We start from the raw sequence: 27,058 nt of genomic DNA on the forward strand, positions 1-27,058 counted from the left end.
AACAATCAAAAAAATCTGCCAATGGGGTAAGAAAAACAATCTTGAAATAAGTTTTATCTTTTTCTTAGTCACTCGATCAATTCAAGATTATTTTTCTTACCCCATTGGCAGATTTTTTTGCTTGTTTTAAGCACAGATTTTAAGAAATTTTCTTAGGTCAGTTTACTCATCAAAAAATACTTCAATGTTGTTTAAACATTTTGACTGGACAACAAGAAAAAAAGACTAAGAAAGTCATTTTTGGCAGTGTATTTCCAAGTGAAGTTAGCTGAGCCTGTGAATTGCTACATACTTCAGAACCTGAGCATGAACTCATTTCCACAGCACAAAAAGCATATACTGTATAGTGTATATAAAAGTTATATTGAGATTTAATTTTCATCTCTCTAAGAGCCATTTGTCTTCTAACTAATATTTCTTATGAAATGACATTAACTGAATTATTAAAAGTGATTTCAAGTACGTGAATAAATTTCAACCTAGATTCAGCTATTCCACAGACAATCCATAGACAAGTGCGTCCACTATAGCATTAAAACAACGTTTTTTAGAGAACCGTCACAACAAATCTTTCCATCTCCCCAGCTCATGTGACTTAAAAGGCCTCCAGTCAATGGAAATCAGGGCCACTGCCTGTTTTCTGTGATCATTTCTTAGTCAATGGATCATGTTTCAACACCATTCCTGATCCATCACCATGCTAGGAGTCATATCAATACTCTCCCATTTTCCCATTTGTGGAAGATGGGCAGATCAATTCATTTATTGGTAGTCTGGGCCTGACATCTGTTTGGAAGATTAGAACTTATTGGCTGCTCGTCTGATGGAAGGCACAAGGTTCATTAAGTCAATGGAATCCTTAATCAATGGGAAAACTTCAAGTAGCTCGCTCGGCTAGCGGAGATGCTATTAGAGATTCATCTGCTCTATAGAGCCACTTAAAATACTTAAACTAAGACATGTGGTACAGATCGTACTGTATTGCGTTTAATTACTGCTCTCTGCGATAAAAAACAACGTACCGAAAACGTAGTTGTGGGTAAAAATGTATTTTTATGTTTAAAAGAGACGTTATATTAAGGTCCATTACATTTTGCGGTGAAGGCTATGAAATGAACAGCATGTGAAGTATTCTGGCAAAAAAAATCCGAAGAGCTTTGTTTATGTGCTGTATTTAAATTCGTAGGGAAAACAACAGAACGCCTGCCAATCCCAAAGACAAGCTCTTCTCACCAAGTGCACGCTGAAACACACACAGACTCTTTGAAGGTCATGCTCTCAAACACCATTCAAAATAAAATATCAACTTTCAAATCTCCCCTATTATAAATAATGACCAAACAATCGCCAAACAGAATACGTATAACACATCCTCCAAGTCCACTACAAGCCTCCCTCACTCTGCACTCAACCACTGGTCGAGCCTCTCTCCCAGCTGATTCTTAAACACTTCGGTCCACCTGAATGGCTCTTCAGCTGAATGTGTGTGCTGTGTAGGACGGCCTATGTATGCAGTTGGAAATAGGTCTAGGCCTTGCTGATTGATCGTTAAGTGTTGTCCATGAGCCCATCATGCGGATCCCACTTAACAGCCTCCACCACAGAAAGCAATCAGTGGACGTTACTGAGAGTCCCGGTGGGAGCAGCTCGGCCATGATTGATCTGCTGTTGACCTCCGGGAGGATGGCCGGGAGAATGTGGACAAATCCTGCCACCCTCGTGTCCAAATCCTGCAACCCTCGTGTCCCCGAATGGTCCCCTGAAAGCAATGTGTCTTGCATGGACTGGCCTCAAAAAGTCTTGCGAGTAAAGACCGTAACCTTCCGGGACATCCACGTTAGAACGAAGAGCCAATTCTGTTATTTCAAATCAAGGACAGGAAGACAGAATAGAAATAACCCATCCGGCAAATCACAAGCTGTGACCCTTTCAGACACACCTTTATATACACTATGTAGCATAAGTCAACATAGAATGATTATGATTCCAAATCTAATTTGGATAACAAATGCGTTCATCACGACGACAATCCACGCGATGTCACCAGCTTTTGTGTGGTCTACACTGGCCTGCTCTTCGATTAAAGGAAGAAAAAAGAAGTAACCTACATGGGAATTTTGTGCTCCAGTGGCTATTGAAAGATGAGGCAATAAACTGCTAAACTTCAGTAATCACACTCCCAGAGGAATGTCTCAAATGGGGATGGTCAAAAACCTTGAAATTTGAGCCCCTCGTGCACGGCCCGGCCCGGAGCATTTGATGAGATTCATTATTGTAAGGGAGATGAATACAAGTGTCTTCTGATTACCAGATCGTCCATTAAAAGTTCCCACCAGTGTGAGTTTTCACGGCGCAACGTCGATGGCATTAAAATCTCAATTCAGCCCCAGTCGATTCTCCAGTAACAAGATTTCATTAAACACAGGCAGGGAGGCAAATGGACTCGAAAGCAACGAAACAGCTGGCGTATAAATTATAAAAATGTGCTTTCTGCTAACTGAACACACCTTCGGCTTGCAGACGCATTATTATTTAATGTTCGCAGAGTCTGATTTTATGTAAATTGGAGTCATCCTTTCTCTCTCTCTAGGCCTGTTCTCACTGCCAGGTACTCTGGAACCAGGCACAGGGAAAGATTATGCAAACCAATTAACATATGAAAATCACATATTAATATACTGTCTGTGAACTGTGTCCAATCAGTTCCTTTTCACTGGCGTGTGTACAAAACAATTAAAATTAAATTTATACCGCTTTTTCTCCTTAACGTATTCTGTCTGGCGAATGGATTCGCCGAGCGAACGCCGACAGAAGTTTACTAGGCCTTGCGTTCTCTCTTAAACGCGAACACCGACTTTTCAGGGATATTTACAAGAGGCCGTGCTAATAAATTCTAAAACAAAGCAGTGAAATCCACAGCGGTACCCGTCGCGCTAATGAAGGGCGTACATTATGGTGGCCGCTAATTACTGCCTTCCCATAAATAAAACAAGAGACAATCAATTAGCCAAGAACGTGTCTTTGTTAGTCATGGATGGCAGAGGTTCCTCTGGGCGAAAAAAAAGAGATCTGCGGCATGAGGGTCTCTTCAGGGTGCAATTTCGAAATGGGCAGGAAGAGGACAGATAAATCACATTTCGAATGTTGTTCCTAAAAGCACTTCAGGCAATCCACTTTGACTCACTGGGATTACAAGTAAATTAATACCTATGCAATTTTCCAACCGCCAGCACCGAAATATTAATGTGAAGTGCAGAAATGTCCTTTTCCATGAGCGAGTGCTAGGCAAAAGAAACCAGCATGTTATTATTAACCTTTTAGAGTAGCGTCGCTAAAAAGCTCCTCGCTTACTAATTCAGAAATGGTGACTCTCTTATGATGTCCCAAACACTAGGGGACGGACGTGTTACAATTGATGTTGACCAGAGCAGGGCGAATCAGTGTGCATTAACAACAAACCTACAAAGATTGTATCCAAATGATGAGAACATTATGCAGGCTACGGGCCAGGCATCAATGCCTACCATAATGCATAATTTGAGCATTAATGTAATTTACATTTTAACACAGGCCCCTGAGTAAACTGATTAGTAAGATGCTTATCTGGTAATGTGAAGGGGGATGTTGTGATGGTGACATGTGAGGGAATAGGCTGGATTACGGACGGCCAGGTCTGGGCCCCACTGAAGCGTGGGACTAAATATGCCGCAGTAACAGTTCCTGGCACATCTAAACATTGGTTTAAAATGACTTCTGTTTCCTTTTTCATATATAAAAGGACTGGTCTTACAGGCAATCAAAAATAAGAACTAATACAGTAAGATAACGGCTCGCTGTCTGCATTGGAACACAATATCGCTCATATGGGTAACTCCATTGGAAAATTTATCTAAAAAGTGAAAATAAATAAAGATCTCAGAGCAATTATTCTTCTGGCATTTGGATATTCAATGTGGCATTCAACTCGATTTTTTAAAGCACATTTTTCTCCATCAAACATCTTTTATCTGTGTCCCAACAGAGTTCTCTTTTTTATGGGACAAATTAGCACTCGGAAAGATGACAGAAGCCCTTTAAAAAAGTGCAACAACGTTGCAGTCCCATGATGCAATGCTCCCAGTGGTTACATCTGCTCCGGTCTTTCATCTCTCCCTATTGTTCGGTGGGAGCTGTCACATAAGGAGGAGAGTCCCAAGTCCTCCCTATTCCCCTTTCGAATAGTTGGCAGGGTGGCATAGTCCTCGTACAAAGGAGAGCGTACTGGGAGCATGGAAGGGAGTGCCATTAGAGGGAAAACAGTTTGGGAATTAAGGTCATTAATTTTCCACTTTCAAGGGCTGCCACACAGATGGAGATAAAGTCAGCATAAATATTCTGCAGAAGTTTCTCCTGTTTTTCTTCTCTCCCCTTCTTCTCTCCCTCTCTTGCTCTTTCTTTTTTCATCGGAAGCCCATTTATCTCCATACTGTCAATTAGAGGCAAAAGCAAAGAACTAATTAGGAACTGTGCAATTTTAATTAGCTGTTTTGATAATTAAACTAATTGGTTCCCTTGTGTTTCTGCAATGTGCGCCCGAGCACTTTTTTTGATATCTGGGCTGCAGATTTCCCATCCGTTGCTTAATTAGTCACTTTTGCATTAAAAAGGAGCCTTTCTTAATAGCCTTAATTTGCAGTTGAAAAGAGAATCTACCATCAATAATTTGTGTAATTGGTAACCGTTTGATTGTAATTTAGAGGCACGACCGGACAGCTCTGAATGTCTAATTCTTAATGACTGGGATTAAAGTTGGATTAAATGTTTGGGAAGAGGATATTTGCCCCCCAAATGACACCTAAGCTTTTTTTTGACTACTCCCATTTGGACAGAGTAGGTGTTCTGTAAATTACGGTTCTGTGCAATCGGACATAGTGGAGAATATTTAAGTGGCAAGTCTCTGGAAGGTCACAGACTGTTTTTGGGGGGATTAACCGACATGATCTTAATAGAGCTAAAAGCCTTGTCGGTTCACTTTAAATGTGAACATGCATTTTTCAGCCACTAGGAGGGGCTACATAAACTGTCAAAAGAGTAAACAAACAACTATTGCCCATTGCTTTAAATATGATACAGTCCTATAGAACATTAGGAATATTATACAATAACATTAATAATGCGCTCAAACTACATTTTAACAATGTGGGTTACAAAAATAAAATTGTAATAACAAGCAGAATGCTCTAAAAGTATTAAAACGCCATGGAAAACCAATTAAAATGATGATATTCATGTTTACCTACAACAGATTCAAGTAAACATCCAGAGTTAAGAAAATGAGAATAACTTTCAATTGGTATTGAATTCATTTTGAACAAAACAGTACCATCTATCATGCGCATCGTTTATCTCATTTATCCAGATATCATCACAACAGGCCTCTTCAAGTCTTTCCTCCAAGCAGGACTTTCCAGTGAACACAGTAAGAAAAAGTACCATGGCTGATATTGGTTTATAATCAGCTTAACCATTATGAAATATAGGAGAGGCGCGTGTTCAACCTCTCTCTGACTCCAGCATCCACTGATTGTTTGCCCCAGGATAAATGGGAACCCAACTCGGCTCTATGCTATCTGATTAGGCAGGGTTAATTACTGTGCTGTGTTTTTGAACTGGCTGTATGTGAGTCCCAGCAGTAAATAGATGGGTCTGCTTAATTCCCAATCAGAAATGAATTTTAATTAACTCTGCAACAAAAAGCCCACACTCCAGGATGGTTTCCAATCTCAACTGACCCTGTATCAGTGTGGCAGTAGATATCTCCATCACTGACCATCAATACAGAAATGGTTTTGTGTAATTTGTGAATAATTCCTATAGGGTTTAATAAGAACCCAAAACAGTCACATGACACAGTCTGATGTGTTTTCTAATGATGAACTACTTAGCCTTACAACTCATGTGTCATGTCACATGTTATTTGCTTCCAATCTGTCTGTTTATTATTTATTTTTAAATGTTGTAGGAACATGTTATTTAAAAACACTTAGAATGTTGTCTATTCGTTGTTTCTATTTAAATGTCCAGTGTTGAACAACACGAGACCACACTTTTCTTGTTCCCTCAGTTTGTTGTGATTGGATTAATTGGGTGTCATTCACTTCGGCAAGAGGTCAGCACACATACATTTGTGGTCAAAAGTCATCCATCTATCAGCCTGCAGAAATGAAAAGTCAGACATGTCAGGCTATAGAGCCAGAGAGCACAGGTTCAAACAGTGGATTTTAGGAACGGCCCATTCTCCCTGTTGCTATATATAGTTTGAATTAATCTACAAATGAATGTCTGGGGGCAGGGTAGATATATGCACTCTTATGTCTTATGAGTAGATATAAATAACAATTGCATAATTTATGTCTACTCATCACCTTCAAGGATATCCAAATCCAAAGGTAGAAAGACATTAAACCAGGCACATTTCGTTTCCACCCTGACAGGAATCTCACGTATACAATGCTTTTTTGGGACAAGAGCATCTGTGATAAGCCTTTGTCTTTAACTCCGATTTGGGAGGCAATTAAGACTCAAAAGAAAGGGAGAAATTAAATGGCGGATCTCTCGCTAACAAACAGACCTCTGCTTTTCTCCTATAATGGTTAATCTCGGCCTCCGCAGGGCAGGTGAAAGCCCACCAATTGCCCACCATGAAACGGTAACACTTTTATCAGTTAAGTTACAGCTAACAATTATATTACCAGGGCCAAACGTGGCCTCCTATCTCAGCACTAATCAAAATGCGGCCCATCTGGTGTGTTGACGCTCTCAAAATGACTGTTTATCTGGATACGGATAAAGTGGGTCTGGCTGTTTAGGATCATGCACATCCAGAGGAGATACTATAATGAAAATTAAATATGAGCGTAATATGTGACACACTGTATACCATGATGTGAAAATTGTCTAAAATGTCACAAAATGCACCATTTAGCGGTGAAGAAACATTTTTTCTTCAGTTATAACACACACCAATCACACAAGCACACACGTACCCCTGTGAGCAATCCACACAAACACCCCTCACACACACGGGGACACACACACACGCACGCACGCACGTACGTACGTACACTTTCCCTTAGCTCTGCTTTTGTGTTTTGTCAGAATTAATGAGAAAAGTTCCCTTGCCCTAGGGGTAATTAGTGTCCTTGGAGTTAAATAAGCTAATACTTAGACACCTCTGGCACAAGCAATTATGTTTGTGTATTGAATAATTGATTCAAAGAGGGGGGAAGGGCTGCTAATCAGATCTGAGCATAATGAATTGATTTAATTAACAGGGGAATCCGTGCCTCTCTGGGAAGTGCGCGCATTTATTCGGTAGCAGGAGCGAGCGGAGCGCATAAATTGGGGGAGAAAGGCGGTGCGAGCATGCTGTTAGTAGTTGTCAGCCTCACAATTGGATTTCTTGAATATAGTTACAGTTTCGGAGCAAATGAGAACTGGGAGGAACGCGTTTTACTCCGAGAATAGCTTCCTCGCATCGGCCGTTTAAAAGACCGGGGGCGATTAGATTTGAGTTAGTCTGCTCGTTTTCGGGGCTTCTTTCATTTTCGCATGGAACGAACAGCGGCGTCTCAGTTTTACCCAGCGGTAATTGTAAGAGCAGTTTAGCCCGTGGATGTTACACTCGCGCCGCGTAACCGAACGCGACTGGGGGACATCCCGGTACTGTTTATAATCTCCGCGAATAAATTGAACAGAATACCAGACGCGCATCTATTTCTCTTCATGGCTTTCCGTCTCTGAACCGCGGAAAACCAGACAGACGAGCCTGCGTAATTAAAGCGAGCGGCAGCAAGGCGGACCGGTTATTATATTGTTTCTTCTCAGAGAAGCCAGCGGCGAGCGCAGAAGTGTGCTGGAGCCGAGAGCGGATCGCCTGGAGCCGGACTCCTCTCTCCTCAGGACGATGGTGTTAGACAAGGAAGAGGGTAAGTCTACCCGTGATTGTGAATACATTAACGCGGAGTTGCTTCTTCATCTGTACGTTACGATAGAAAGGAACACGAGGATATACCGAAACGCAGCAGTTAATGTTTGTTTGCAGCTGGCTACATTTGTCATAGCAAGCGGACACGTTCGGTGGTCGGGGCTCGTGAGGATGGGAGCGCGAACGCTACTCCTGGTGACTTCGAGACGTGCAGAATGTGGCGTTTCTGTTTAACCACATTATTAAATGCATTTAAATACACATGTTTATAAACGAACCAAACCCAATGTCACCGCAGTATCAGGTAGTGCGCGTCTACATCTGTGAAGTTACGGGGATGTTTCAGCAGCAGGTGAGCGCATATGAACCTTAGTTATGGATCTAAACGAGAGCGGATTCAATAATAACATATTTGAAATCGGTTCAATATGATTGTAATTCCCTATGCATATAAACTCCGTCACTGCATGCTGGTTCATACAGAAACTAAACTTTTTTCTTGAAGTGTGTTCTGCTGACAACTTCATGCGTACACCTGCAAGGCGTAAATATCCACTCTGAACCTTATTTCTGCATTTTGATGTTTCCTGCAAGCGCGTTGAGAGAAAAATGCATATACAGCTTCTTTGACCTAAAAATGCCTTTCTTGTCATCTTTTATAGAATATTGTCATCCCACTCACATTTAGTTTTAGCCAGGGGCCCTTTTCCCCTCTAAAGTAATGGCTTGCGTGTCAGTCCCGTATTTATGTTTGCAAATGGATATTTCATATCTCTCGGAGAAAACCATCCTTTCACTAACCCATCTAAAAAACCAATAAGGGGATTGCCGTAGAAACATAAATTGGTCTGTCTCGCTCAATCCATGTTGCGCTAATGTACCCAGATTAACTCGACTGTAAATTGTCTCCTTTGGATGTCTGTCTTGCTAAAAGTTCCCCATATGATTCATGATTCAGATTGCTTTTAACAGCTATTGGCTAAGCAATATGGTAAATGTACAAGGTGATGCAAATGGCATTAGTAGGAGAGGATGCACAGGAGCATGTAATGCAGTCAATACTACATTAACTACTGATGCCCAATTACAGAAGCAGGGAGAGTGGCTTTTAGGAGCATTAGGACTTACAGAAAAGCTTAGATCACCTGCTGCTCATTGCCTAAAAGCTTCACCCTTTGCTTGCTGGTGCCGACCAACTGCGCTGGCATTTTGGCAGGGATGGGGAGGCAGCTTGAAACAGTTCTCTCTCACTCTCTTTCTGCTTTTTTCTCTGGCGCTCACACTTTTAGCTAACACGCACAGGCTTCCAATGTTCAGATAAGTCTAAATGGTAAAAAAAGCTAAAGCTAAATATATCAGCGTAGGTTAGGTACCATATCCTAATAGTTCTGTATGTGCATGTGTGTGCGAGTTGAAATAAATGCCTTCACAGCATAATCTCACCATTTCCATAAAAACAACCCTCATGTTTGCTCACATCACCTATATACGCCTCTGTAGAAGTGAACACATATAGGCCCTCGGCACTTGTGAACAACTTGCTGGTGTGTTGTGAGTTTTTATGAGAGGTGTATTATAATGGAACTTAGTGTTTCACAGGAAGATCAATGATACGACTGACCCAAAATCACGTCCTGCATTGTAGAAATTATCTTGTTGCCTTCTGAAAATTCTCAGTGTAAGATACAAATCAGAAGTCAATAATTAAAAAAATATATTTAGGAAAGAAAATATTGTTGCTCATCATATTAGACAATGGGTTGTACCAAGCGCAGATTGTGAGTGGAGGGACGCAATTGTTTTAAAGCTCTTGATGTTATATTTCTGTTACACTGTACAAGATGACTGCATCTCTAAAATTATCAACCCGTTTTACATCTCAGCATCGCAAGTCTTATCATCGGCGGTCCTTGCCCTGTATTTTATCCTTCAAAAAACAACACTCTGTTGTCCCTTAATGCCGCTTTGGCACAGAGCGGTACAGTACTTGTTCTATACTTCTCAGTTTTTATCACGACTTTGGGGAGGAGATGAATGTGTTAAGGTAAAGCACAACATCTTTACAAGTTGTACCCTAAAATAAAAAAGCTCTCCGTTGACTTTTAATTCTCTCTGGGGAAATGAACTATTCAGCCATTTTCTTTTCCTTCAATGTACTTAAAACTCGGTGCATCGGTAAGAATAATTGGGTCCTCATTGTGGACTTGTTCAGGATTGATCATTCGCACCGCTGGGCTCCCTTAGAACCTTGAGAAGAAAAGAACAACCTCCTATTCTTCAACCTGATGATAAATTCTTGGTTACCTTTAGCCGTTCAATTTACGAGCCCTGCATGCCCACTGTCCAATGAAATCTGTCCATTTATAAAGCATGAATTTGAAAAGCAATGTTTCAAATGAATACTAGACCCCTGATCTGTCTGCTGCTGTAATAAAACTCGGGGCTCCAAGCATCGGTTTATTTTGAAATAATAAGAATTGCTTCATTCTTTACTTGAGTTACCATGGTAATTTTGTCTTGTAGCAATTTTATATTGATTTAGAGAGTGGACAGTAATATTTCTTTTCTGTTATTCCCCTTTCTGTGGGTTGATTTCTAATTTCCACTTGGAGATTACTTTTATACATTCCTTAAGTCTTTTCGCTTTTTTCCTCCTGCAAGGTAATTTTCTCTCTTGTATTTGCTATTTTCTCAGCTTATTGGCTTGTTCTTATTCTAAATTAAACTTGCCAATTTCAAATATTGAAATTACATCAATGTTTCTCTAGCCCTGGGTCTCTTGCAATATTGCGCCTGGATTCAGGGCCTAATGCTTGTGTTCCTGCCACTTATATTGCTTCAGCCTGAAGAAATTCCTACTTTATAAACATTTCCTCCTGATGCAATTACAGTTCAATATATCTGCAACTGATGTGTCCTCAACAGAGAGATCTGTCATCGATGTGTGGTCCTAAATTGGCTTGCTGTATTCTGATGATGGTTTGAATGCAGTGCCTTTGTATGATGGTCATATATATTCTGCAGATGAAAAAGATTGAACATATTAAAAAATGTATTAACATTTGGAATCCTACCCTACACAATTTGACCATGCTCGAGTGTGTGTGTGTTTGTAAAGCAAAAGAGACGGATTCCATCAGATCTCCCGCGATCCACCAAAGCCATTTCTGTTTCTATCCCAAGGCACTAGATCACTATCAAACTTGTGCTTTCTCACATCAGTGGCTGCAGATGTATATCATTTGCCATCATTTTACCGCAATTCAATGGGGGCAGAAGAAAGACGAAGGCTTTAGAGAGCGTGAGAGTCAGGGGTTTGATGGGGATGAAAGTATGCACCTGTCCCTAATGCAGATGGGTGCACTCATCAGAACAGCTCACCGGCTCAATAGCTTCCCCTTCCTGAGTAATGCTGGAGTACTTTTATTAAATTCGCAGCCCGCACATCAGACGAACGCCACACCGCACGTTTTAAATGTCTTAACACTCTGTCAAACATCAAGGGAGATGGGTAAGGCTCACATTGCATCCATATGGTCTGTCACAACAGCATGTTTCCGCAAAAAAATCCCTCACCCTCTGTCGATTGCCTTGTGTAAAGCTGTACTTTCTGGCGATTTTTTTTTTTTTTTTTTTTTTATAATTACAATAAACATGGGATTTTTTAAAAGCTCCAAGGACGTACGGTCCATCAAGGAGACATTGGGAACACAGAAAACCTTTTATAACATCCTCAGACATCCTGCCAGCGAGATGAATCGTCATTTTTAGGCTACCTTTTAAAATGTCTCGGAGCAACCTTATCTTTCACCTTGAGTCCTGAGACGAATGCAGACAGGTACGGCGTTCAGGGAACAAACAAATGTGAGAAAGAGAGAGAGGTGCAGAAAACAATATCTTAAATGTTGTGTATATGCGATTTGCGCTGAAAAAAATCTTGTCAAGGCAATATCAGCTTGGCTTAAACTGAAAGAAAGGCACTCAACCAAATGTCTGACTTTTGAAAAATGTGGGTACACAAGGGCTAAGCTCTGAAATTCTCTGCAAGAGCAGCTTCTCCCACTGGACATGCTCCATGTAATAGTACATATTCTCTCTTGAAAGAAGGATATACAGCTACATATTGATGATTTTACACTAGGTGGTTTTTAATTTACTTTCCTTTGCTCTTTAGACCACATGTTATTCCCTCGTGTCACCTTGTCGCGACACCACTCGCTAGCACATCTCGCTGCAAGGATGAGTTGCTCCGTCTATTGCATTTGTGCGCGATCGCTTTCTCTTTCGCTAACACACATACGCCCACACACACTCAGCTTCTCTTGCAGGAGGTCGTCACACTTGGCTCTATTTCATCAGTCCCTTTTCCATTCCTCTATTTATTTATGTGTTTATTTTTTTCCCCCTTCATCTTTAAGCTGGTTTTCCTGTACAGCTTCAGAAACGTTTCTTTAGCATACACCGCGACCTATAGCGCTAGCTAAAGATGACCTGCAGCTCTACACGTCCACGCAATTTCCCAACCAAGATGTGCTTCTGCTCTTTTGAATGTTACCTTTTCGGCATGACCTTCCTGTTTTAAAAGATCCAGCCTTTAAAAGAAGGTACAGGTGGCCGTGGTAATGAAATAAATGACTAGCATACTTTGCTTAAGGTCTCGTCCTCCCTGCCAGCTCCTTCCATCCGCCAGAGATACTTTTATAAACTCCTCATTAACCTTATCACATTCTGTAACTTGATAAAAGCTTTCCTAATGATACCTACACTGATATCCGCATTTGGCTCTAATGAAGTTAGAAAGTGCAGCTTGGGGTATCATAGACGATCATTAGTGTTGCATTTTTTTTTTTAAAGTCGCGAGTGATCTCCGCACACCTCATCGCGCTGTCTTCGTCGCATACATATCACTAGACTCCAACACGGAACAACGAAGAGATGCCAGAAATGAGCCGTGAAAGGTATTTAGAGGCACAAAGGAAATGTTTTGTTGTGTTTAGAATGTTTATAAGCAAGCGTTATGCAGTTATGAATGATTAATGTTGAAATTGAATCTTGTGGCATAATTGTAACGGGGTCTGTTTATGCGTGCGAGTTTCCATCTTGTTATACATTGATCTTCCATTAGGCCTATTAGTTGAAAGGCCTTTTTTAATCCCTCCTGAAATGCTCCCTTGATACATATTCTGGAGAGTGTGTTTACTGAAGGACTGCAGGCTCGCGCAGATAACAGCTGCGCATTCGTAATGGTGTGTTTTTGCGGTTGTTTACATTTTTAGGTGCTAAAGCATGTTCGGTTGTATGCGCACCTGTGTTTGTACTTGTACCACATGCGTGAACGTGTGTTTATAATGATGTCCAGTAGATTTGCTTGTTTGCGTAACATATTTATAATGTAGGTTTATTGGATGTGTATACTGTCGGTGTATGCAGCAACATTGTCATTGAGGTTCCTGAGGTTTTTTGGCAGAGAAGCTGTTAAAGATGTTAAATGATTTGATACTGGGCTTAAGATTTGTCACTGCTTGAGTGCAGTCGAAATAGCGTTTTAACATTGCTGGAGACTGTATACACAGCGATACAAACCACACCCCATTCCCAAATGTAAATATGAAATCGTGGATAAACCTGGTGTTCTGGAATTGGAAAGAAATTCACCTGAAAAGGTGTTGACCAATTTCAGATTTATACCTACTCATATCTTTTTTTTTATTGCACCATTAAAGCATGCTGGTATTAATGTGGTTTAAGAAGAAACTGAACCATTTGTTATTGTGATCATAATATCTTATACTTTTGCTTTTTAAATGTGTAGGGATTCTATTCATCAATATCTGTAATGCTGACTATGACAGGGTTATAAATATACACAACATCTAAGGCTAGAGGTTTTTTTTCTATTGGGAAAACTTAATGAAAACTCTCCCCAGCTCAATAAACTTTCCATATATATACACCATAAACCGGTAATAACAATCCTCATGTAAACCGCTTAAGAAAATAGTTGGGAGAGAGAAATCCAATATAGCCTGTGTAAACACATTCCATCCAAATATTACATGGATATTAAAATCTATTCCTTTTTTAATAAAAAAGCCACAACATATTTAAGGGAAGACGCTGTTAAAGACAGTACTGGAGGGATGCCGGCAAACGGAAACTCTGTCCACTTAATGAGATTTTAACTTCCACAACTCATTGGCTGACCTTCGATAAATCAAATCTTGAATTGCTAATTAAAGACAGTGTTCACCGGTTAGTTTGTATTGTTCCTTAAAGGGGAAGGACACAGTATCGGAGAGGTTGATTTAATCAATGCTTGGTGTGAGGCTTCTGATCCATTAGAATGGCAGCTGTGGTCCAGGCGCTCGGCCACTTTGCTCTGATTTAATTGAAATTGGAAATTGAGCGCAGGCCGAATAATGCTGTCTCCAGTCCAAAGTCTGTATATGCCGATTTTTACCCTTTCTTGACACGCAGTCTCCCGTGCACGCTCTAAGCTTATAATGGAGTGGCCATTCCATTTAACTCTTGAGTTCTCCAGCAACGTCAATAACCCTGGATGGTCTTGCCATTCAATCATAACGCTGCAAAGAAGTGTTTGTTTCAAATACATATTTATTTAGATAACAATTTACTTGGTAATCCATATAATTCACTTAATTTTAATATAAAGTTGAATAAAGACTAGCCCCAACCTGATTCTATCCCTAAATGAAAACACGTTTTCTAGTTTATTTATTTTTTTTATTTAGGATTTGAATTAGGGATGCCACAATACTCAATATAATATTGAACCGTTCGGTACGACCCCTACAGTCTAATACGTCCAAGTGAATTGCGGTTTTCCGTTTCGCGTTTTTTTGTTTTTCCGTGCACGTACTTGCACTGTGAACCGGCTCTTACCGTGTTTGTCTGTATGCTGGCATAGATAAACGCATCCCCAATATCTAATAGCGAGTGGTGATCGGGCGGTGAGGCGAAACTGCGCCTGCAACACGAGAAGCAATGTGCTGTTGTCAAGTATTATGCTGACGAACAGACACGAGCTGGCTTTATTGTATGGCCGTTGTACTGTAGTTATAATGTCCAAATTTGGAACTTCAAGAATGTATTTTTACACTGCATACGAAAGCAGCATGTTTGCGTTGCTCTCAGCACATGCAGCAAGAGCGTCTCTACTAGCACCATGCCAAAGTCCGTTTAACGAAAGTTATGGCACTCGGCGGCCTTTCGGACGGCTATTAACGTCTTAGCAAGAGCGCCTCCAAGCAGCTATTTAGCATTGCATTTCTTCCAATTTATTGCAATGGCAGTGATGCAACTTTTTAATATATTATATTTGGCCTTTACCGTTGAGCGCACGTTTACTTGGATTACAGCAATCGCAAGTTTTTGCATTACGTCATTTTAATTACTCTGATGCACAAAACCTCTTCAAGAAGCTTATTTTACTGGCGTGTTGATGAACCGTAAACCAAAAACTGCTGTGAGCTGCCAGTGTAAATCTTTAAATTTATTAAATACACAAGTAATTTGTACAAGTTGTTTTTTGCTTAAAGATAATAAAAGTCAAGTAAAATAAAGGGAATTTCAGTAAAATATTTTTTTTAAGTTTTTACTGTTCCTGTCACATAAGCATAAAACAATCAAAAAACATTTAATGTGCCGAAGCCATCAGAACCGAACCGAAAACCGTGGTCCGTATTGAACCGTGGGTGAGCTGTATTGTTGCATCCCTAATTTGAAGGGAATATATATATATACATAGATGTATATGTGTGTGTGTGTGTAAAAATTAATTTTATGTTTTTCAAATATAATCCTGAATATAATATCGCCGCTGTCCTTCCTAAACCTTGTTTCTTCAAATTCCCACATTTTTAGAAAATGGAAAATCTTTTAAATGAATAAATACTGTGTATTTAAAGTTGTCAAGCACTTTTTATTAATAAAAATAATAATGATTTATCACAAAATGTGGACATACAAGGTTTTGGAAAGACAGTGAAGATATATCAGATGTAGTTCCATCTATTTAATTATATTATATTTATTTTATTATATAGTATTATATTACATTATTATACAACACACAAACAATAAAAATTGTAATCGTTATATTGTACCAAATTCAAGGTTTTGTTATTTTATCACACTGAACTAAATCCTAATTCACATAATCCACATGGGGGACGATGACCCATGGGCAACTGTAACATGGGAATTGCTTTACAACTTTTTAAAACTTAACCATTATAATGTCCACTTGACAGTCTTGTACAGTAAACAATGGCCCCCAATCTACTTTACTGGGCCGGAAAGCCTTCGAGGACAAAATGTAGCTATTGCAATCCAAAGCCCGCTTCATTATTTACCCCATAAGGAGACGGGCATCCGAGAGAGTGTTTCGAATGACACAGAGGCCTCACACACCAAACAAATACCCCCTGTGGTGGATTTGTATTATTCAGCTTTAAACGGAGCCCAAATGGAGTTGTGCTGCGTGCCGTTTCCTCCATTTCCAACACTGCAGCATGGCTCTGAATGGCACACCTGTCTCCTGGCATATCCTTTGAAACACTAAATGTGCCGTAATTGCTGGGGAGAGGGGCATTTCATACATCACTTCCTAACCTTGGGAGTGACACAAACTTTAGGAGGCCTACATTTATGCCCAGCCAAATGCATTTTTAATGAGAGCGCAAAAGTGTTGGGGCATCATTGTACGACGGACGGCGGAAAGAAGCTCTGACAGTGCTAATGGTTACATTCTTGCCAGGAGTCATGAAGTAGCAGATAAGATTGTCCCCCTTTTTTCTGAAAAGATCTGGAGGCAGAATAGATGGATTTATTCCTTTATTCAGATGCAAATGCAATCTGTGGGAGAGAGGGAAAAATGAATTGAGTTCATATATATGAAGAGTCATTCATCAGCGGGAGATATTGACGCTTCGTGCCTTCTGGTGGAGTAAATGGGAGAGTTGAAGGCGGTCTTAAAAGTCTGTCTAAAATCAAGACCTAAAACAAACGTTCACTCTGGGCCTACCATAGAGAGCAACTTCCAGATGGCTGATTGGCTGGACGTGAGGTCACACGCCTCCCTATTCTTTCTCTATCAAGCGACTGATTGCCCCGCTGATCTTCTGTGAAACTTGAGTTTCTAACCCTCGCATTACGCAAGCTTTTTCCCCCTACATTCTCACAAGCCGGTCTGTCGACAGCTTTAACTTCCAGACCTGTTTTCTCACCATGATAGCAAGAAAGCGCCAAAGTGTTGGAACAGGTTACCTCTTGCAGTAACACTGCCAGTTTTCGCACATCTCCAAAATAAGCAGTAATGAATATAATTAGATAGTCGTTGCATATCTCTCTGATACATTTCTTATAATTAATCCCATGTGAATAAATCAAAACTAACAGGAGAAAGAAAAGCGTAGTGCAAAAATAAATAGTGCACACGAGCACGCTAATGAAGTTATCCATTAATTGGAATCGTATCTGTTAGCCAAACCTTTAGCCTTGGTGGTTACTGCAAGTGTAAGAAATGCATCTCTGACGTGTAAAGAAACCCCGTTTCCAGGCCTCACTCTACCCACACTCCCCACGCTTGAAGCCGACCCAGTGTTATTGCAGGCCTAATGCGGCCGCCTCATTTGGGCCAGATCAGAAGTAATTATGCTCGGGAAAATGGCTGCCGACCGCAGGGGTCAGGGCACTTGTAACATGTGAAAAGAGCAATTATTCCTGCAGACAAAACCCTCCCTTATCCTGGGCAGTGCCAGGGTCACCGCGAGGGAGCAGCGATGCTGCATTTCACCGGGGCTTATTAGCGGTAGCAGACTGCTAAAGTTGCATCGCATTGATGAATGGCACCCTCATTTCAACTAAACCAGCCGTGCCGACCCTGATCTCTGACTATAAAAATGTTCTTCAATTTAACGGTTTTAACGCTGGGGCTGTGTTCATTGTATCAGCCAAAGCAAGCAAAAGCAAATATTCTTGTTTAATACGGTACAGAAAACAGAAGGATGACGTACCTCTCTGAATTTACTTGAATTAAGATGCATGACGTCTGCCAACCACACAAATCAATATGTTTCAGACTGTTCTGGTCGGGGCTTATCAACTAGGATCAACCTTTTTCTTTATTCATCGCATGCGTTTCAGCTGGCGTATTCCACCTGACATTATTACCAGATGCGTTTTGGCTTGGCAGTGAAGGAGAATGGGTGTATACTGGCTCAATTACAGTAATGATGTGTACTGATTGAAAGAAACTGATTCATGCAGACAATAGCAGGACATCTGCTCCAGCTCCCCATTAACCTCCATAGCGGCCGGCTGACAAATTCTACTGGAGATTGCCATGGTCGCAGCATTTACACACACTGAGAGTAACACACACACACTGGCCCCTGCATGCGCAGTTACAGCTAACACAAAGCATTCATTTATTATAAAGTTCAGTACAGTTGTTTGTAATTCTGCACATTTTCGTGCTTGTCTTGAACTATGACAACCAAATCTTTTATGTAAATTAATTTAAACGGAGACTTTACCGAAAAATGAAAATGGTTTACTCACCCTCTTGTCAATTCAGACCTGTATAAATAACTTATTTAAAAAAGTATTCTTGACCAAACAAAGCTGGTACACATTTCCTTCTATTGTCATTGTTTGGTTACCAACATTCTTCAAAATATCCTCTTGTGTTCTGCATAAGAAAGTCATACAAGACTATCCCCAGAAAGATTGACAAGAGAGTGGAATGATATTTTGACAGAATTTTCATTTTTTGTTGAACTATGACTTGAAAGATTTGATTCTGCTTTTAATTAAGAACGTGATTTTCTTTTGAAATTAAAAATACAACTGCTTCATAATTCAATGGATGTAATCATTTTGATCTTATAGATTTATGTACTGGTGCTTTCACAAAATGCCCGAACACACCAAGTAAAACTGACAATCTTCAGAAAATATTTCTTACTGCCAATAATTAGCATAAATAGCATAGCTGACAGCATCAGTTAGGAATGAAATTGCAATTATCTTAAAGTGCTGTATCTCCCATTCATGTTTTCCATTCAACAAGAAAATGTATAATTTAGAACGGCATCTGTCCACTATAAGGTGCAGGTACGCAGAGATCATCTTCATCACATGCCTCGTAGAGATGCATTTAATATCAACACAGACCTCTCTCCCATCCATGTCACCATCAAGACTCCCTTTTGGCAAATGGTTGAGTTCAATCAAAGACCACAACCTGGCTTGATCCGCTTTCATTTGTCACACTGTGGCCTTCTAGTCCAATATGTCTCAACCACAGTACACTCATCACCAACCTCTAAATGCTACATATATACCAATGAGCATCTCTAATCTTACACTGCATATCTTTATTACTTGTAAACCTGGGTCCGGTTGCTTAAACTGCTTAGACAAGTCTTTGAAGTTAGTAATCTAATTTTGTTCCTCAAGACTAGTCATAACTTCTTAAAGTCAGTTACATAAAAAGGTAGATTGGTCTAACTGAAATGTGAAAAGGAAGACTGATTAGTCTTAAGGACGCAGTCTTAACTTGGCGGCTAAGTTTATGCAACTGGCCCCTGATTCTAAAAGCAGGTCTGTTGGTTGTAAAGTAATAAACCAATTTCTGTACAAACAGCTGCACACATTATTGCATATTACTCCATCTTTTCTCTTTTTTTATATACTCTGTATTTTTTAGCTCTGCATGTCAAACTTCTTGCTGTTATTTCCTGAATGAAAGATATTGTGTTGCATCTGTTCAACTAAAAAAAGTTTAGTGCGAACTCTGTTTTCTTTTTCTTTTTGTTCATCCACTGCTGGTGTTTAATATTTTGGACAACCCTTCCTCTCCATGCATACATTGCTGCTGTCATAACCGAAGTCTGTCATACATGAAAAATCATGCCAACAGCTTTGCGACAGATGACTGCCTGTAATCCCTCATACATCTGTAGCCCAAGTCCCAGCACTTTGTCCTTCTAAATTGGTCCCTTTTTAGATGTTTTGAGGTCATGAACACAGTTTAGGCCGTCGAGGTTCATTTAAGGGCATTGTGTGATCCATATGCAGACACTTATAAAGTACAAAACCATGTTGATGCTTTAGTAGTGTGGCTTTTGTCTGAAATCCATAGATATCGTAATTAGCTGTGTGTCTAAATTGGATGATGTGGCTTTCTAAGTTAAGAGAGCGTATTATATCCTGCCTTTTAGAAGAGAGATATTGGTGCACGACCTAATTAGACTCTCTTCCTGATCTTCAATTCAAACCTAATGCAGCAACGGCTCTCTTCTTCGACGTGTTCAGCATACGGAACAGATCTATCTACTGTAATTACATTGGTCATTGGTTTCCACTGTTTTCATTTACAGATGCAACATAAGACGATGCAACAGAGGCATCAAACCTCAAACACAAAGACCTCATTTTATATTCCTCCTTTTTCCCAAAGATTTACTGGTCTACCATGAAGATGAAATAATTGCCGGCGTAATGCTTTAAAATGATTCCTTGACTTTTTTCCCTTTGCTCTAAACCTTAAATACATCAAAAGGGTACCACATTGATTTGACTTTTTGATATCTACGAAAATGGAACTTGAAATGAAGGCCATAGATCCGGATCCTATCTTTATAATGGAAAGTACATGGTCTGACAGTTTCAAATGCAAAAACCTATCTGTACATATTCGACCGAGATAAGGTCTTTAAAGGGTTGGATGGGCGGAAAAGAGGACGATGACAGGGTGCACACCAATTATTAATAGCGAATGATTTTCTTCCAACCCGTTATTATTTGTTTGAGAGAAATGTTTGACATGGCGAACGCCGGCGCTTAAGGGAAAACACGCCTGCTGTTCGGATATGAATCAAGTGGTGGATAGCAGGATATTTTTTGTGACACGGAATGACACGGGAAGGTCAGCAGCACTTGTATCTGTTAAATGGATTGGATTAAGTAGGAGCTGCCTCTTCAGTTTGCTTCTTCCGTTTATAATGTTCCTTTTTTTGTTCTGCAGGACAGAAATGGGGGAAGGGTCGACAACCAAGATTCCAGGCTGTGCAAAGAATGATGACAGGTGCACTCTTCTGTATAAACCCCAAAATACCAGTTTGCTGATGTCAGAGCCAACATTATGTACTTTCATTTAGTCATTTCGCTCTGTCGTTTTAGATTTAAAATGTGCTGAGGCTATACAGGGCCTTTTAAAAGCACATCTCAGCTGGCTTTTTGGGAAAACAACAAGCGTTTTTTCAGTGACTGCAGAAACGAGATGATTCACTCAGACAGAACGCAGCGCTCATTCCCGTGGTTGTTCTAGCTGCCGAGACACGGAGAGCGTTAAATCTAGGTTAGGAGGCCTGTGGTGATGCGATGGTGTCAGTCATCGAGTCTGAATTGATTTCAGGTAATTACAGAAGAGAAAAACTCAGAGGTTACTTTTTATGGTTTTGAGTGGTTACCTACAAAAAGGGTTAAGCTCGCCACGGCTAACTTTTTCTACAACATACGCGTTGTTAAAAGGTGGGTGGAAAGTGTGTGGTGGGGGGTGGCCTAAACCAATTATGTGTGGTTCTCCTGAGGTGGGGGGCGACCTTTGTGTATAATTAGTTCTCTTATTTAAAGCAAAGATTTTGAATAGAATAACTAATTAGCTGTCATAAAAGGCAAATTAAAGATTTTTGTGTCATCCCTTGGGGAACTAAAGGAGCCTGATTCCCAAGCTCGCTCTCCCATACACTCACACACACGTGCGCGCTAGCACAAACACAGACACACTTTTTCTCACAGACGAGCTCTCTCTCCTCATTAAGACTGTTTCTAGTTCTGTAGAAGGCTGACAGGAGAGCACTGTTGGCATACCTGCAGAGTGCACCTCTAACAAGCCATGAAATGCAGGTAGAAAACGACCGCCCTTAGCTAGTGTGGCTTCAATTTAAGGCTTTTTACCTTCATTTATACTGAACATTGGCGCCTGTACTGGGGCCCCGAGGGGGGCGGTGGAGGAGCAAGCGGGTTTCTAATTGATGGATTCCATCAGTTCACTTCTAGACCAATTAGCTTTCCTCTTTTTCCAGTTCTGATGAACAAATAAGACTGTATATCACCAGAGCTCGTATTTACATTCAAATCGTAAATGTAACTAACAAGCCCTCGTTCTTTCACCCGCTCGCTCTTTCAGTCTGTCCTGACCGCGCTCGCATTTTTACCCCATTTATTAGAGGAAATGCAAATTATATTATATTTATACTACCACAGATGTATGGATGGGCTGGAATCAAGGAACGCCTGATCCAATAACTGGGAGAGAAATTGAGCATGCGATACACCGTATTTCAGCATCCGAGTGAGGTTTGAAAGAAGTTTAGTCCGGTTAGTAGAGGATGCAAAAACATTAATATAATGGTAGTTGCATGTGGTGTACTGGATAATGGAGTTCATGCCCATTGGCGTATATTTGTTGGTCATGTACAGTGAAACCATTACCAGACATTAAAGCTGCAACCAAATAAGAGCTGCTGCCCGTGACCTCTGCACCCGGCCATCAGCATACTCTTACCAGACATACAAATGCACCAACAATCAGCTAAGCGCAGGCATTATCAAAAGCATTGATTTGATGTGGATATCTAAAATACAAGTTATTTTGAATATCGTAAATGATTCGATGCGTGTGATATTTATAGAGATAATGCATTAGCGCTTTTTCCGTACTGTGATACGATGGTGAAATGGCTAATGCTTGAATCAAAAGTCATGTGTCCAGATGGGCCCATCCTTATCCAGGACTGGGGCTTTTAACGGTTTGACCGTTCGAGGCCGTTGCACTGGCGATTGAGGGAAAATGTTTGGGAGGGGTGATGGGGAAGGGGGATGGCGTTGAAGGGGGCATCACACCGGCTTTCTGAAAGAAATGTGTTTTGAAAGCAGAGGTATAGAGAGAGAGAGGGAGAGTGCCGGTTTAGCTCTGTGTTCTATTAGACAGATCAATAGCTCAGTGTACAGAGAGTGTCTTAAGAGCTGTTGTCCTGCGCTTTCAGCTGTGGCAGACCTGTTAGTGCTGGCAGAGGGGTGCCGAGTGCCAGCGTTACCAGCTCTGGCCCGGGGGCGGCTTTTAGTGCGCACACAAATGTCAGACCACAGATAGACTATTAGTGTTTAGTGCAGTTATTAAATGGACTTTATTTGTCCTTTAGGAGGCTAAAAGGCATGCTTAAAGGGGGGAGCTTACATGACAGCAGGGCAATTTAGCTGGTTTGGTTACTCTTCACTTGTTGCAATGCAGGAACATGAGCGCAAGTGTAAAAGGAGATAAAGCTTTACCCTGCATGCATGCGCGTGTGTTTGGAAGGCACTTAGGCCATACCATATCGCACCGAAAGCTGAGAGCAGCCTTCTTGCAGTCAACAGTGCTCTAAAAGGTTAATGTTGATCTATACCAAACAAACCCCACAGGAGGCTTTTAGCATGGCCAACCGTTCTCATGCTGATGAAACGGGGCCATGGCTAATCTTCCAAACAACATGAATACCTCTATCAGCAATCTAAATAGAGATGGTCTTGGGACATCCCAACTCACAGAAACATTTGAATCCCTATTAAATTGTGCATGTTAGGTGGCAAAAAATAACAAGTGCCTTCTCAACAAGGGCAGTGATGGATGAACGTAGTCCCAAGTGACCAACGCGCCTGAAAAGCAACCGCGGTTAATGCATACCAAACAGCCCCAAGTTTGGAGGTGCCGCCGTCCTTATCAACCAACAAACGCTAACATGCACGGGCTAAAACAGGAAGTAAATCACGCTCTCTCTCTGTTTGTCTTCCTATCTCCACAGGTGTTCCGATGCTCTCCGTCCAGCCCAAAGGAAAACAGAAGGGATGCGCCGGCTGCAACCGTAAGATTAAAGACCGCTACCTGCTCAAGGCCCTGGACAAATACTGGCACGAAGACTGCCTGAAATGTGCCTGCTGCGACTGCCGCCTGGGGGAGGTGGGCTCCACCCTGTACACCAAAGCCAATCTCATCCTCTGTCGCAGGGACTACCTGAGGTAAGAACACGCTCCAGTCAAAGTGCTGCCAAAGCAGAAAGGGCTTGTTACACCTCAGGCTGCGTGACATTCAGAAACGACAACGATTGCCACCCATCCCATCTCGTTCCCGGCCACGCGTTTTCTCTCTCCTGTTGCGCTTATCTGCTAACCGTGGGGTTAGATCATTTTGTTGCTTTAGCTTGTAAATGATGTTTTCTTTGAGGCTGTTACAGAAGATTAAATGCTTGTTGCAGCAAGCGACCTGGACTCTGTGTGTTCCAATTAAATCGCAGTTGCGTAAGTGAGCAAACACCTCTGATTGGCATCTCGTAGCGATTGTTTATGTTTAGCTGGTTGAGGTTTCATGTTAACGCAAATGTGACAATCTGTCCATTTTCAGAGTTAAGCGATAAACCACAGCTTATGAGCGCTATGTGTGTCTGTGGACTTGCAGCTGAGTGGCAGAAATGTGGTCTAAGGATCTGTTTTGCCTCCTATCGCTGAGCCATCTGCTTGCTAAATTAAACATGATTATTTCCTGGGCGTTAAATCCCAGTCCCTGGGGTCTCCCAACCAGATCAAGTTATTTATTCCCGAGCTGCTCTCCCCAAGAGACCCCATTGGTGGGGCCCTATTCAGAAGTCCTGGGCTTTACCTGGTAAGAGATGTAGTTCAGGTTTCTTATCATTTATCATCTCCCACTTACAGTCAGTGCTGTTAAAGTACTGTAGAAGTCACCTGATGAGTCCCCATTAGTTGAACGAAATGTAAATCAAACAGTAATGAAATGTAAAATTTGACAGTAAAATATACATCACTGCACCACATTTTTTAAATATCTTAATTGCCAGACTTAAAATTGTCTTGTGTCAATATTTACATCTGCACTGTCTGCTGTCTTTGAATGACAAAAAAAGTATAAAAAGCGAAGGGAGTATGTGAGAGGGTGCAAAGAAAGTTGTGTTAAAGGAATAAAACCAAGCTTCCCATTGTCTCTGACACTCTTAATGAAATCTAGCCCACTCATCTGCTCTTCAGCCTGTGACAAATGTGTGCAATTTATTGCCTGGAGATGCTGGATATGAATTCTATTAAGGAACAAATTAGGAAATATCCGTCTCAATGCAGGTGGAGTTAGGCTCCACACAGGGCGTCCCACCTAAACTTCACCTCCAGCATGCTGATGACGAATCAGTCTGCTCGCCTTCAGTAATGAAGCAGGAATCTCACCCAGAATTAGCCTCACCCATACAGGGAGGCACTTCATTAAAGACGGGCGGGTGGATCAAACGCATTTCTTTTATTTTCGGCTTGGTTTTTTGGAGCCCTGCCATGCGCACATTAATTATGAGCTGCGCTCCTTCTGCGTTTGTCCTTCAGGAGTACTGTAGAGCTTTAATGAACCCCCCCACCCCCAGCAAAACACACACCCCTACCACTCCATAAACTAGCACTACTGTATGTGACCATTTCCTTACTACATCAGTAAATGCTGGATTTATAAGCTTTTAGGCAATAGATTAATCCGTTTTGATGGGGTCAAAAATCCTTTGACCTTAAAGGCAGACTGTTAAAGTGCTTCTGTTTTTAATTGCGATGACCAAATATTTTTTATTTTTTTTATCTGAACCATAGCTTTAAAATCAAAGAGGGCATTTAATTGAAATGTCTAATGACGACACATGAATTACTAGCCAATAGTAAAAACGCTTTGGTTATCGAGCATGGTATGTAGATTATGTCTGTTATTACAAGTTGCTAGTACAAGGAGTGTGAATCGTCATTTTTTTCTCACAAATCAATTGGATTTCGACTATCATTTCAACGATTCAATATCACGATCCATTGCTTGCAAAAAAAATTATATTACTGTTGTCTTTGCCTCTCACACTTTTACTTTTACTCTCTCATCTATCTTGTCAAAGCTATCTGCGCACTCACATTCACCTCATCAGGGGCGAGAAATGGAGAGAGAGATGGATACTGCTTGTACTGAAATTACAGTCTAAAATATGTATTTAAATGCTTTGTCAAAAGCATAGTGAGACAATAAGTATACTTACAAAGAAAAATAACCGCTTACACATGATATTTAATCGCGTTTTTTTGATAATCGCTTCTTACCTGACTAGAGAAAACTCTGTATTTTATCTTTGTGTTTTATTTAAAGGTCCATTGTGTAATTTTTGGGATGATCTATAGTAGAAATGCAATATAATATACATAGCTATGTCTTCAGAGGTGTATAAAGAGCTTACAAAATGAAGCTTAATGTTTTAATTACCTTAGAATACGCTATTTCTATCTACAAACATCGCGGGTCCCCTTGTATGTAATTCGCCATGTTCTGTCAGTTGTCGTAGTGTTTCGAAAGGGAGGGGTGGAGTGAGCGGTTGGTTGCAAATACATTTCCTTCCTAAAATACCTTACATTTAAAAACTTTACAGCTGAGGGGATGAATGAAAGCCTAAATCGATTTGTTTTACTAATAGGGGTTCATAAAGAAATGCCAGAAGGGAGTAGGTTAAAAATCATGATACAATGGGTGAGAATCATCTAACAAAATTTCCTGAGCTTTACCCAGAACCTGTCTATGGTAAAACTGGGCCATAGTCATATGCTTACACCCTGTTGTTTTACTTCCCTGGTTAACAATCCTCTCAAGACAGTTCTTGTTTTTCACATTTAGAGAATTAAACCAGCACAACAGTGAAAAAGATAACAGTGACTCAATATGGGATCTGTAAAACATGCACATCAATGATTTCCCCACATTAAATGACTTTCCGCAAACAATACAATCTTTGCTGCCCCCTCTTACACAAAGCCTCAGTATTGGGAGAAAAGGAAAAAAAAATTACTACTGTTTGGGAAGCACATGCACTTGCACCAGAACAAAACCTCATGTTATATCAAACAGGAAATTTGCCATTCAGAACAAAACAATGTTAACATGGATAATGTCAAAAATTTTGTATATTCAATAAGTGACGCAGACAGAGTGAAAAAGATAATTTTCAGTTT

At 40.7% G+C, this 27,058-nt stretch overlaps 1 protein-coding gene across 2 annotated transcripts in view; it reads left to right on the forward strand.

Moving 5' to 3' along the window:
* Positions 1-7,226: 7,226 nt before the first annotated feature.
* Positions 7,227-27,058, forward strand: part of lmo1 (LIM domain only 1) — a 28,122-nt gene continuing 8,290 nt past the window's right edge. The window contains exons 1-3 of one of the 2 annotated variants that reach the window (XM_056749291.1): positions 7,227-7,967; positions 21,021-21,080; positions 23,839-24,052. In XM_056749291.1, coding sequence (XP_056605269.1) covers positions 7,946-7,967; positions 21,021-21,080; positions 23,839-24,052 — 296 coding nt within the window. In that variant the 5' untranslated portion in view covers positions 7,227-7,945. The remainder of the gene's footprint in view (positions 7,968-21,020; positions 21,081-23,838; positions 24,053-27,058) is intronic. The other variant, XM_056749301.1, reaches the window with a different exon arrangement.

Source organism: Triplophysa dalaica, chromosome 1, assembly GCF_015846415.1.
Source record: "Triplophysa dalaica isolate WHDGS20190420 chromosome 1, ASM1584641v1, whole genome shotgun sequence".
Lineage (NCBI taxonomy): Eukaryota > Metazoa > Chordata > Actinopteri > Cypriniformes > Nemacheilidae > Triplophysa > Triplophysa dalaica.